The 13990-nt window shown below is 30.9% G+C and overlaps 1 protein-coding gene across 1 annotated transcript; it reads right to left on the bottom strand.

The window, feature by feature from the left end:
* Positions 1-16: 16 nt before the first annotated feature.
* On the bottom strand, positions 17-2069 carry LOC132194905 (uncharacterized). Its single transcript, XM_059616497.1, has 10 exons — positions 2042-2069; positions 1917-1981; positions 1765-1867; positions 1456-1712; positions 1340-1399; positions 1254-1290; positions 1118-1194; positions 712-1068; positions 186-336; positions 17-48 (listed from the first exon to the last, which is right to left on the bottom strand). The coding sequence occupies exons 3-10, from the start codon at positions 1769-1771 to the stop codon at positions 17-19; spliced, it is 978 nt and encodes a 325-aa protein (XP_059472480.1). The 5' UTR covers positions 1772-1867; positions 1917-1981; positions 2042-2069.
* Positions 2070-13990: the final 11921 nt, after the last annotated feature.

Raw genomic sequence — 13990 nt, 5'->3', positions numbered from 1 at the left:
ATCAAATGTTGAACAATTAGATTGCAGGCAGGAAACTGGATTTTTGCTCTACAAATTTAAAAATCAAATTTTACCATTTTAATAACATTTCTCATATTCAAAATTCACTGTTGGATCTGAAGCGCTTTCCTTCACAATTTTTGCAACAATCGCTGGCGCCTTTTGCACGCTGCATTTAAAAAAACTTGCTAATGCCTCGCAACCCTTTTGTGCTGCCACGCCATCCTGGCAAGTTTTGAAACTGTCGTAGCTCCCCGTAGTATCATCGTCCGCGTCCAAAACGCTTTCAATGAGTCTGTAAAAGGCGTCGTCCATGAAAATGCCATTTAGGCTCACCTTATGACAAATTATATTATAAAAAATTAACATTTCCAAATTTCATTAACTAACAAGTTTTAAGCTCTCTCCCATGCATTTGAAGTAACACTAACAAAAATAAATGCAATTGAATTAAATACAAAGAGAAAGAAGAAAAATTACCTTCATATTAAGTGTATAATTTAAATTGAGGAGGACATTATCAATGTCAGCTGAGAAATAATTTTTTGTTTTATTCATGTAATTTGGAATGATTTTTTAAACACCATCAGTGACATTAAATAATTTCTTGCATTCGGCGTTTTTGGATAGAGCAAAAGTGGTGGATTTCATGTCGTCGGCCTGGAAATTAATTGAAATTATTTCTAGATTCCTTGAAAAATATTTTTTTACTTCGCAGATGTAGGACAAATTTGATTTGCACGGTATTGCCTCGACATACGGGTCTCTATTTGGGAGAAAAACAATGCTGAGACATGTGTCCTCTTTTGCGGTCGGTGGATTCCCAACGCCCCAGTAGCTTGAATTCAAATTCACCGTTTCATAATTCGAGCACCACATGTATTTCATTTTTTCTGGAGAGTCCAAGAACATTCCAGATATCCAGTGATTCCTATTATAAGACAGTGGATTGTCTTTGAAAAAGTCCTTGACGCAGGTCATCTTTGGATCTAATATAGTGTCAATTGTAAACAGTTTGTATCCAATGTTTTCACATGAGGCTTTCGCTGCATCCCATGAGAGAGATTGCTGACGATTTTGAAATTGGACAAAAGAATAATTGTTTAATTAGGTTTACCGTGAAGTTTTTTGTTACAAAGCTGAAAACATAAAATTTGTCGCACTTCTGCACCCATCTACCGTAATTACCAGCATCTAATTATAGATAGGAAGTTAATTTCTGATCCAAAACAAAATAAATTAATACATTATACATTTCAGAGTCCCAGTGTTGTTTTCATAGAGTGACGCCTGCAGAATAATCTATACAGAAAATTTAATTTGAATACAATAAATTCACATTTTTTAATAGCTGCAAAGGACATCTTTCTCGAATAGAAGGCTTGGGAGTGAGCGGCCCCTTAAATGTTTTTAAATTTTAATTTTTGAAGAAACAATTTATTTCTAATTCGGTACTTTGCACGCCAGCCCATACTTTTGGCTGCAGTTTGCAAGTGCAAGCAGCGGGAAATATTGCACTGTAATATTGGACATGCTTTTATTAGCTCTAAAAACGATGCAATCAAATAATCCGTTGAGCGTTTTGTTGCTAAGGTTGATAATTTCCGTCGGCCAACTAGGTACTGCAGCCCTGGTATTGCACCAAAGAGGACTTAAACTAGAGAAGTCGCTCCTTGTGCCCAAAGTCCAAAATCTCAGGTATGACCTCCAACCTGTGATTGTATTATGAATTGAAATTTAAAGTTCTTTTTACATGTATCTCACTTTTCATCGAATTATTTAAAGTGTCAAAATCATCAATCGATTCCAGCGAAAGAGGACTCAAACCAAATTGTGCACACTGAGTGAAGCTTTCACGCCATGTGACCTTACATAAAGGTCCAACAAAATTGGCTAATGTTATTTTTGTTACTTACTAACGCCTTTCCAAGAAAGAATGTTGATTTTTCCGAGTTAATCCAAGTGCCATAAATTGTGGAATCTGTTATTTAATCAAATAAATTAACTATATGAAATTACTTTTTTTAAATTAATTTGATACCAATTAAATGACCCCCAGAGTTGAAAATTGACCTCTGATTTATAGATTTAAATCGCATTATTTTCAAAAATTACATAAAGTTATTGCTTGCGTTTTTCTCTGTTGTCTCCGTCGGACATGAGATCTCGGCGGTCTGGAATTCATTTTAATTTTTATTATTGAATGCATGGAGCTATGGATTGAATTGAATTTTTTCATTACTTCACAAATATAGTAATTAGATGCTCTGCAATCTGCCAACACGAGGCCACTTTTATTGGTCCCTAAATTCATTTCGAAAGCAACGCATTTTTCATAGACGGCATCAATTGGTTTATTCCGAAGCCAGAACATGTCTTTAGCAAACGTGCTGTTTCCATTAAAACACCAAAGACCACAATTGGAGTCGCTGAAGCCACTCGTCCAATAAGATATTGCGGATACTTTTAAATTGCCTGTTCAAAAAAATTATAGAAAAAATAATTTTAATATTGGGAAAAATTATACTGTTTAATAATTGAACACATTTGTGCTCATCGGCAGATCTGACGCTCAGCAATTGCATTTTGTGAGCACAACAGGACGCCCTGGCATCTGCCAGTGTCGCCTAATATTTTGAATTCAAAATACATAAATGTGTACTCTCAAAAGCTCACTTTTTTGCCGCTTATGAAATACTTTCTGCCGCAAGACTTTAGGAAGTTTCCTGCTACATAATCTAATTGTTATAAAATATTTTTACCTTTAATGTTAATTAATTAAAAAATAAAGCAATACTTTGCCCGTTTTGCATTTTTTGTACCTCATCTGTCTTTAAATTTTTTTCATTAATACTCATATAATATTTATAAACTATAAAATTAACAAACCAAAAATTCGCATTTAAAATTTCCGCATATTTGACCACATGTAGGCTAAATTTTAATTATATATTTCATATATTTTAGGATTACAATTATGAAAATTATATCCACCGGTCCTAATGTTTTTGTCGTCGGAATTTGTGTTGAAGTGGTTGAAGCTGAAAGTAAGTTGGTTGGAAATGAACGTGCGTCAGTGGAGGATGGCGTTATTATTGATAATGCTGTCCAGGAAGGTGTTAAAGTTGATGACAACTGAGTCACAAAGGATTGACTTGTCTGGCCAAAGTCTATCACGTTCGTTATAGAATAAGTTGTCACGGTAGGAGATTCCGTAATTTCATTATTAGTGGCAAGTTCATCTGAAACTTAGAAACAAACATATCTTGATCGTGCAATAAATTCATATTTTCTAATTTTAAATTAAAAAGTATATTTTAAAAAAAAAATTCAAATCCAACCAATTGCGTTTGAATTTCCAGCAATTGGAGATGGAAATGAGCTACTTTCTTGAGTTGATGGTAGCAATTGCGTGCCCTCGGTAATACTAGTTGGGTCCCCACTGATTTCCAGTCCGCCAGTGGCTGGTTGCAAATCACTGCCACTTGCCGTTTTTTCATTTGGAGCAATTGGAGGTGAAGCCAAATTTGAGTCATCTGCTAAGCTTGAGCTGGTTTGGTAATTTTGCGGAAATGTTTTTGCCGTGGATGCTTTTGTTTTGCGAGTTGAATTAAAAACAATTTTACCAGCAGTGCATCTTATTGCACCGCAGCATTTTATAATAATCATCTTCCTTCGTAATGTTTTCCTTGCTGTGTAAAAAAATTCTAATCAATTCTTTAAATAATTTTTCTCAAGTCCTCACTTTTCTTCTTTTGGAGTTTACGGCCCTCCAAAAAATGAAACATCTGTGATTTAATTTGACGAAGTGGACAATATCACTTAAGAGAAATGGAAAATTTGTACCAAGAGGGTGAAGCATGCTAGGAATAACACAGTTGACAACCTCATTTCGTCTCACAGATTGATATGTGAACTGAATGTTGAATTTTGAAAACGAAAATTAAAAATGTCATGGAAATTTTATGAACAGGATATGGAAAAAGCCAGTGCAATTAAAATATGGAAACTAGTTTGTTCAAGGCTGTGTATTGAGAGGAAATATAAAAAATAAAATTAATTAAATTCAATTCATTTTACTTGTGAGAGAGTGGTACATACTAAAGAATTAATCAACATTAAATAAAGAAATTTGCGCTGCTTCATCCAAATAAGCTTATCACTTCATGTGAATCGTAAAAATCATAATCGCAGCCCTTTTCTTTCTCGCGTTCTTCTTATGCGCTACCATGACATATTGTAAATATTTTTTTTATAAAGGCGGAATACTTCTTTTTTCAATTAGAAACCCGTTTCACAAAAAGAGATCGGAGCGGCGCCATCAATTTCACAATACGTTAATTAACTGGAAAAGTGCTGACGTCATTGAAAAAAACGTACGTAGAAATTTAATTGCCAACAGGACGTAAAATGCATACAAATGCAGGAAACTAGTTCAACTACCGTTTGGTATTGAGAGGAAATTTGAATTCCAGTGTGTTCTGAAATCATGCACATCAAATGAAGTTCTGAAAGAATAAAAAGCGCATTAAAAAAACGCATATTTTATTGCTCTAACCACGATTTTATTTAATTTGAAAGTTTCCGATGGTAAATATAATAACTAACGTGCCCTTTACACAGATGTAAAACTGCGTGTGTCAGTAGTGTCAGTGGCAGAAGTTAAAAGATAGAACGCCCGCTTCTCGCGCAGCTAATCCGCAGACTCGGCGTCTCTGTCCTGCTCTTGTGCGAACCAACTTACTCTTTCTCGGTCTGTCCTTTCCGCCTTTTACTAGCTCCGCGCTCTCTCTCATACATCTGCTATTTAATTAAAGCGGCCATTGTGTTCTTTCTCTCTCTCTCTGTGTGCAAGAATATCAGCCGTTCAAGTTCTCACAAGATTTATAAAGGGGCTGCCAGCGAGAGCGACTCCCTCGATCCAGCGGGGAAAACAAAAAGCCACCCGCTCTCTCGCTCGACGCAAAAAAAGAGTTAAGGACCGAGTTGGTTTCTCCGGAGAAAGGCTGGCGGGCGATGCTGGTAGTGGCATTTTTCAAATAAATCCGTCGCCGGAAAATTGCTGACGAAATTTCTGCGGGAGGGTAATCAGACTGAAAAGAGTGAAGAAAACTCGGTAAGCGCACACAGGTATACATTCATATTGTACAACCTATCGCAAACACAAAATATACCCATTGTTGTAACCGAGAAAAAAAAACTGATGGATGTTGGGGTGCGATAGTGCATGAAAGATGTTGCGGCGAACGTACTTGAAAAACTTTTTTCAGACCACCGGCGTGATAAATTGCTTGTTGTTCTTTGCACCGGGGTGAATTTATTTGTTTTCTCCAGTGGCATAACGAGACCAAGTTTATGTACTTTTGTACCAGGTCGGTGTGTTGCATCTATACAGAGACGAAAAGTGAAATTGACCACGTGATGCATTAGTCGGCTTGGATAGTTGGGTGATGAGAGAGAGAGGGAACGAGAAATTTATCGCCAACAACTTTGCTCTCCAGCAGTGCTAAAACTAGTGAAAATTGAAGATATTACTATTATAATTATTTGCCATAGAGGGAAAATTAGAAATCAAATGAATATAAGCCTCTCAATGGCTCAGTAAGCAAATGTTCATGACCTAAATTTCAAGTTGGAATTAAATTAATAATGTTGGAAAATTTGGGCTGATATCAACTAAAAAATAGAAATAAATTGCGAAAAATATATATATTTATAGTTATATTTCTTTGCCGAAGCGAGATATATAGAATTTCAATTAATATAAGCCTCGCAATGGCTATATAGCTGATGTGCACGACGTAATTTTAAGGTTGGCAATTAAAATAATATTGTTTGAAATATTTGGCTAATATCAACTAAACGGTCCTCAAAATAGAATAAATTTGCGAAAAAAACATATATTATTGTTATATTTCTTTGCCGAAGCGAGATATATAGAATTTCAATAAATATAGGCCTCTCAATGGCTATATAGCTGATGTGCACGATGTAATTTTAAGAATGCAATTAAATTAATATTGTTTGAAATATTGCGCTGATAACAACTAAACGGTCTTAAAAATAGAATAAATTTGCGAAAAAAACATATATTATTGTCATATTTCTTTACTGAAGCGATATATATAGAATTTCAATAAATATAGGCCTCGCAATGGCTATATAGCTGATGTGCACGACGAAATTTTAAGAATGCAATTAAATTAATATTGTTTGAAATATTTGGCTAATATTAAATAAACGGTCCTCAAAATAGAATAAATTTGCGAAAAAAACATATATTATTGTTATATTTCTTTGCCGAAGCGAGATATATAGAATTTCAATAAATATAGGCCTCGCAATGGCTATATAGCTGATGTGCACGACGAAATTTTAAGATTGCAATTAAATTAATAATGTTTGAAATATTGCGCTGATAAAAACTAAACGGTCTTAAAAATAGAATAAATTTGCGAAAAAAACATATATTATTGTTATATTTTATCGTCGAAGTGAAATATTTAGAAATTGAATTTATATAGGCCTCTCAATGGCTATAAAGCTGATATGCACAACGTAATTTTAAGGTTGCTATTAAATTTATATTATTGGAAATATTGGGCTAATATCTACTAAACGGTCTTCAAAATAGAATAAATATGTAAAAAAAACATATATTATTGTTATATTTCATCGTCGAAGCGAGATATTTAGAAATTGAATTTATATAGGCCTCTCAATGGCTATAAAGCCGATGTGCACGACTTAATTTTAAGGTTGCTGTTAAATTAATATTATTGGAAATATTGGGCTGATATCAACTAAACGGTTTTCAAAATAGAATAAATTTGCGAAAAAAAAAACATATTATTGTTATATTTCATCGTCGAAGCGAGATATTTAGAATTTGATTTTATATAGGCCTCTCAATGTTTATAAAGTCGAAGTGCACGACTTAATTTTAAGGTTGCTGTTAAATTAATATTTTTGGAAATATTGCGCTGATATCAATTAAACGGTCTTCAAAATAGAATAAATTTGAAAAAAAAACATATATTATTGTTATATTTCACCGTCGAAGCGAGATATTTAGAAATTGAATTTATATAGGCCTCTCAATGGCTATAAAGCCGAAGTGCACGACTTAAATTTAAGGTTGCTGTTAAATTAATATTGTTGGAAATATTGCGCTGATATCAACTAAACGGTCTTAAAAATAGAATAAATTTGCGAAAAAAACATATATTATTGTTATATTTCTTTGCCGAAGCGAGATATATAGAAATTCAATAAATATAGGCCTCTCAATGGCTATAAAGCCAATGTGCACGACGAAATTTTAAGAATGCAATTAAATTAATATTGTTTGAAATATTTGGCTAATATTAAATAAACGGTCCTCAAAATAGAATAAATTTGCGAAAAAAACATATATTATTGTTATATTTCTTTGCCGAAGCGAGATATATAGAATTTCAATAAATATAGGCCTCGCAATGGCTATATAGCTGATGTGCACGACGAAATTTTAAGATTGCAATTAAATTAATAATGTTTGAAATATTGCGCTGATAACAACTAAACGGTCTTAAAAATAGAATAAATTTGCGAAAAAAACATATATTATTGTTATATTTCTTTGCCGAAGCGAGATATATAGAATTTCAATAAATATAGGCCTCTCAATGGCTATAAAGCCAATGTGCACGATGTAATTTTAAGATTGCAATTAAATTAATATTGTTTGAAATATTGCGCTGATAACAACTAAACGGTCTTAAAAATAGAATAAATTTGCGAAAAAAACATATATTATTGTTATATTTCTTCGCCGAAGCGAGATATATAGAATTATAAATAATATAGGCCTCTCAATGGCTATAAAGCCAATGTGCACGATGTAATTTTAAGATTGCAATTAAATTAATATTGTTTGAAATATTGCGCTGATAACAACTAAACGGTCTTAAAAATAGATTAAATTTGCGAAAAAAACATATATTATTGTCATATTTCTTTACTGAAGCGATATATATAGAATTTCAATAAATATAGGCCTCGCAATGGCTATATAGCTGATGTGCACGACGAAATTTTAAGAATGCAATTAAATTAATATTGTTTGAAATATTTGGCTAATATTAAATAAACGGTCCTCAAAATAGAATAAATTTGCGAAAAAAAACATATATTATTGTTATATTTCTTTGCCGAAGCGAGATATATAGAATTTCAATAAATATAGGCCTCGCAATGGCTATATAGCTGATGTGCACGACGAAATTTTAAGATTGCAATTAAATTAATAATGTTTGAAATATTGCGCTGATAACAACTAAACGGTCTTAAAAATAGAATAAATTTGCGAAAAAAACATATATTATTGTTATATTTCTTTGCCGAAGCGAGATATATAAAAATTCAATAAATATAGGCCTCTCAATGGCTATAAAGCCAATGTGCACGATGTAATTTTAAGATTGCAATTAAATTAATATTGTTTGAAATATTGCGCTGATAACAACTAAACGGTCTTAAAAATAGAATAAATTTGCGAAAAAAACATATATTATTGTTATATTTCTTCGCCGAAGCGAGATATATAGAATTATAAATAATATAGGCCTCTCAATGGCTATAAAGCCGAAGTGCACGACATAATTTTAAGGTTGCTGTTAAATTAATATTGTTGGAAATATTGGGCTAATATCAACTAAACGGTCTTCAAAATTGAATAAATTTTAAAAAAAAAAACATATATTATTGTTATATTTCATCGTCGAAGCGAGGTTTTTAGAATTTATTTTATATAGGCCTCTCAATGGCTATAAAGCCGAAGTGCACGAATTAATTTTAAGGTTGCTGTTAAATTAATATTGTTGGAAATATTGCGCTGATAACAACTAAACGGTCTTAAAAATAGAATAAATTTGCGAAAAAAACATATATTATTGTTATATTTCATCGTCAAAGCGAGATATTTAGAATTTGATTTTATATAGGCCTCTCAATGGCTATAAAGCCGAAGTGCACGACTTAATTTTAAGGTTGCTGTTAAATTAATATTGTTGGAAATATTGCGCTGATAACAACAAAACGGTCTTAAAAATAGAATAAATTTGCGAAAAAAATATATATTATTGTTATATTTCTTCGCCGAAGCGAGATATATAGAATTTCAATTAATATAGGCCTCTCAATGGCTATATAGCTGATGTGCACGACGAAATTTTAAGATTGCAATTAAATTAATATAGTTTGAAATATTGCGCTGATAACAACTAAACGGTCTTAAAAATAGAATAAATTTGCGAAAAAAACATATATTATTGTTATATTTCATCGTCGAAGCGAGATATTTAGAATTTGATTTTATATAGGCCTCTCAATGGCTATAAAGCCGAAGTGCACGACTTAAATTTAAGGTTGCTGTTAAATTAATATTGTTGGAAATATTGCGCTGATATCAACTAAACGGTCTTAAAAATAGAATAAATTTGCGAAAAAAACATATATTATTGTTATATTTCTTTGCCGAAGCGAGATATATAGAAATTCAATAAATATAGGCCTCTCAATGGCTATAAAGCCAATGTGCACGACGAAATTTTAAGAATGCAATTAAATTAATATTGTTTGAAATATTTGGCTAATATTAAATAAACGGTCCTCAAAATAGAATAAATTTGCGAAAAAAACATATATTATTGTTATATTTCTTTGCCGAAGCGAGATATATAGAATTTCAATAAATATAGGCCTCGCAATGGCTATATAGCTGATGTGCACGACGAAATTTTAAGATTGCAATTAAATTAATAATGTTTGAAATATTGCGCTGATAACAACTAAACGGTCTTAAAAATAGAATAAATTTGCGAAAAAAACATATATTATTGTTATATTTTATCGTCGAAGTGAAATATTTAGAAATTGAATTTATATAGGCCTCTCAATGGCTATAAAGCTGATATGCACAACGTAATTTTAAGGTTGCTATTAAATTTATATTATTGGAAATATTGGGCTAATATCAACTAAACGGTCTTCAAAATAGAATAAATATGTAAAAAAAACATATATTATTGTTATATTTCATCGTCGAAGCGAGATATTTAGAAATTGAATTTATATAGGCCTCTCAATGGCTATAAAGCCGATGTGCACGACTTAATTTTAAGGTTGCTGTTAAATTAATATTATTGGAAATATTGGGCTGATATCAACTAAACGGTTTTCAAAATAGAATAAATTTGCGAAAAAAAAAACATATTATTGTTATATTTCATCGTCGAAGCGAGATATTTAGAATTTGATTTTATATAGGCCTCTCAATGTTTATAAAGTCGAAGTGCACGACTTAATTTTAAGGTTGCTGTTAAATTAATATTGTTGGAAATATTGGGCTAATATCAACTAAACGGTCTTAAAAATAGAATGAATTTGCGAAAAAAAACATATATTATTGTTATATTTCATCGTCGAAGCGAGGTTTTTAGAATTTATTTTATATAGGCCTCTCAATGGCTATAAAGCCGATGTGCACAACGTAATTTTAAGGTTGCTGTTAAATTAATATTGTTGGAAATATTGCGCTGATAACAACAAAACGGTCTCAAAAATAGAATAAATTTGCGAAAAAAACATATATTATTGTTATATTTCTTTGCCGAAGCGAGATATATAGAATTTCAATAAATATAGGCCTCTCAATGGCTATAAAGCCAATGTGCACGATGTAATTTTAAGATTGCAATTAAATTAATATTGTTTGAAATATTGCGCTGATAACAGCTAAACGGTCTTAAAAATAGAATAAATTTGCGAAAAAAACATATATTATTGTTATATTTCATCGTCGAAGCGAGATATATAGAATTTCAATTAATATAGGCCTCTCAATGGCTATAAAGCCGAAGTGCACGACTTAATTTAAAGGTTGCTGTTAAATTAATATTATTGGAAATATTGCGCTGATAACAACTAAACGGACTTAAAAATAGAATAAATTTGCGAAAAAAACATATATTTTTGTTATATTTCTTCGCCGAAGCGAGATATATAGAATTTCAATAAATATAGGCCTCGCAATGGCTATATAGCTGATGTGCACGACGAAATTTTAAGATTGCAATTAAATTAATAATGTTTGAAATATTGCGCTGATAACAACTAAACGGTCTTAAAAATAGAATAAATTTGCGAAAAAAACATATATTATTGTTATATTTTATCGTCGAAGTGAAATATTTAGAAATTGAATTTATATAGGCCTCTCAATGGCTATAAAGCTGATATGCACAACGTAATTTTAAGGTTGCTGTTAAATTAATATTGTTGGAAATATTGGGCTAATATCAACTAAACGGTCTTCAAAATAGAATCAATTTGCGAAAAAAACATATATTATTGTTATATTTCATCGTCGAAGCGAGATATTTAGAATTTGATTTTATATAGGCCTCTCAATGTTTATAAAGTCGAAGTGCACGACTTAATTTTAAGGTTGCTGTTAAATTAATATTTTTGGAAATATTGCGCTGATATCAATTAAACGGTCTTCAAAATAGAATAAATTTGAAACAAAAAAACATATATTATTGTTATATTTCATCGTCGAAGCGAGATATTTAGAATTTGATTTTATATAGGCCTCTCAATGTTTATAAAGTCGAAGTGCACGACTTAATTTTAAGGTTGCTATTAAATTAATATTTTTGGAAATATTGCGCTGATATCAATTAAACGGTCTTCAAAATAGAATAAATTTGTAAAAAAAACATATATTATTGTTATATTTCACCGTCGAAGTGAGATATTTAGAAATTGAATTTATATAGGCCTCTCAATGGCTATAAAGCCGAATGTCACGACTTAATTTTAAGGTTGCTGTTAAATTAATATTGTTGGAAATATTGGGCTAATATCAACTAAACGGTCTTAAAAATAGAATAAATTTGCGAAAAAAACATATATTATTGTTATATTTCATCGTCGAAGCGAGATATTTAGAATTTGATTTTATATAGGCCTCTCAATGGCTATAAAGCCGAGGTGCACGACTTAATTATAAGGTTGCTGTTAAATTAATATTGTTGGAAATATTGGGCTAATATCAACTAAACGGTCTTAAAAATAGAATAAATTTGCGAAAAAAACATATATTATTGTTATATTTCTTTGCCGAAGCGAGATATATAGAATAACAATTAATATAGGCCTCTCAATGGCTATATAGCTGATGTGCACGACGTAATTTTAAGATTGCAATTAAATTAATATTGTTGGAAATATTGGGCTAATATCAACTAAACGGTCTTCAAAATAGAATAAATTTGTGAAAAAAACATATATTATTGTTATATTTCTTCGCCGAAGCGAGATATATAGAATAACAATTAATATAGGCCTCTCAATGGCTATATAGCTGATGTGCACGACGTAATTTTAAGATTGCAATTAAATTAATATTGTTGGAAATATTGGGCTAATATCAACTAAACGGTCTTCAAAATAGAATAAATTTGTGAAAAAAACATATATTATTGTTACATTTCATCGTCGAAGCGAGATATTTAGAATTTGATTTTATATAGGCCTCTCAATGGCTATAAAGCCGAAGTGCACGACTTAATTTTAAGGTTGCTGTTAAATTAATATTGTTGGAAATATTGTGCTAATATCAACTAAACGGTCTTAAAAATAGAATCAATTTGCGAAAAAAACATATATTATTGTTATATTTCTTCGCCGAAGCGAGATATATAGAATAACAATTAATATAGGCCTCTCAATGGCTATATAGCTGATGTGCACGACGTAATTTTAAGAATGCAATTAAATTAATATTGTTGGAAATATTGGGCTAATATCAACTAAACGGTCTTCAAAATAGAATAAATTTGTGAAAAAAACATATATTATTGTTACATTTCATCGTCGAAGCGAGATATTTAGAATTTGATTTTATATAGGCCTCTCAATGGCTATAAAGCCGAAGTGCACGACTTAATTTTAAGGTTGCTGTTAAATTAATATTGTTGGAAATATTGTGCTAATATCAACTAAACGGTCTTAAAAATAGAATCAATTTGCGAAAAAAACATATATTATTGTTATATTTCTTCGCCGAAGCGAGATATATAGAATAACAATTAATATAGGCCTCTCAATGGCTATATAGCTGATGTGCACGACGTAATTTTAAGATTGCAATTAAATTAATATTGTTGGAAATATTGGGCTAATATCAACTAAACGATCCTCAAAATAGAATAAATTTGCGAAAAAAACATATATTATTGTTATATTTCTTCGCCGAAGCGAGATATATAGAATTTCAATAAATATAGGCCTCTCAATGGCTATATAGCTGATGTGCACAACGTAATTTTAAGATTGCAATTAAATTAATATTGTTTGAAATATTGCGCTGATAACAACTAAGCGGTCTTAAAAATAGAATAAATTTGCGAAAAAAATATATATTATTGTTATATTTTATCGTCGAAGTGAAATATTTAGAAATTGAATTTATATAGGCCTCTCAATGGCTATAAAGCCAATGTGCATGACGTAATTTTAAGGTTGCAATTAAATTAATATTGTTTGAAATATAGGGCTGATATCAACTAAACGGTCTTCAAAATAGAATCAATTTGCGAAAAAAACATATATTATTGTTATATTTCATCGTCGAAGCGAGATATTTAGAATTTGATTTTATATAGGCCTCTCAATGGCTATAAAGCTGATATGCACAACGTAATTTTAAGGTTACTATTAAATTTATATTATTGGAAATATTGGGCTAATATCAACTAAACGGTCTTCAAAATAGAATAAATATGTAAAAAAAACATATATTATTGTTATATTTCATCGTCGAAGCGAGATATTTAGAAATTGAATTTATATAGGCCTCTCAATGGCTATAAAGCCGATGTGCACGACTTAATTTTAAGGTTGCTGTTAAATTAATATTATTGGAAATATTGGGCTGATATCC

The sequence above is a fragment of the Neocloeon triangulifer genome, unplaced genomic scaffold (genome assembly GCF_031216515.1).
Source record: "Neocloeon triangulifer isolate White Clay Creek 2 clone unplaced genomic scaffold, ASM3121651v1 ptg000008l, whole genome shotgun sequence".
In the NCBI taxonomy this organism is placed as follows: domain Eukaryota; kingdom Metazoa; phylum Arthropoda; class Insecta; order Ephemeroptera; family Baetidae; genus Neocloeon; species Neocloeon triangulifer.
Note: the sequence above shows the minus strand (reverse complement) of the source record. Positions and strands in the feature narration are given on the sequence as shown.

What these genes read in the sequence shown, in the direction of transcription:
- LOC132194905 (XM_059616497.1), bottom strand. An exon ending in ATTTGTCCTACATCTGCGAA is followed by an intron (nt 337 to 711) that starts GTAAAAAAATAT and finishes ATTTGTCATAAG; the next exon opens with GTGAGCCTAAATGGCATTTT. An exon ending in GGGTTGCGAGGCATTAGCAA is followed by an intron (nt 49 to 185) that starts GTTTTTTTAAAT and finishes TTAAATTTGTAG; the next exon opens with AGCAAAAATCCAGTTTCCTG.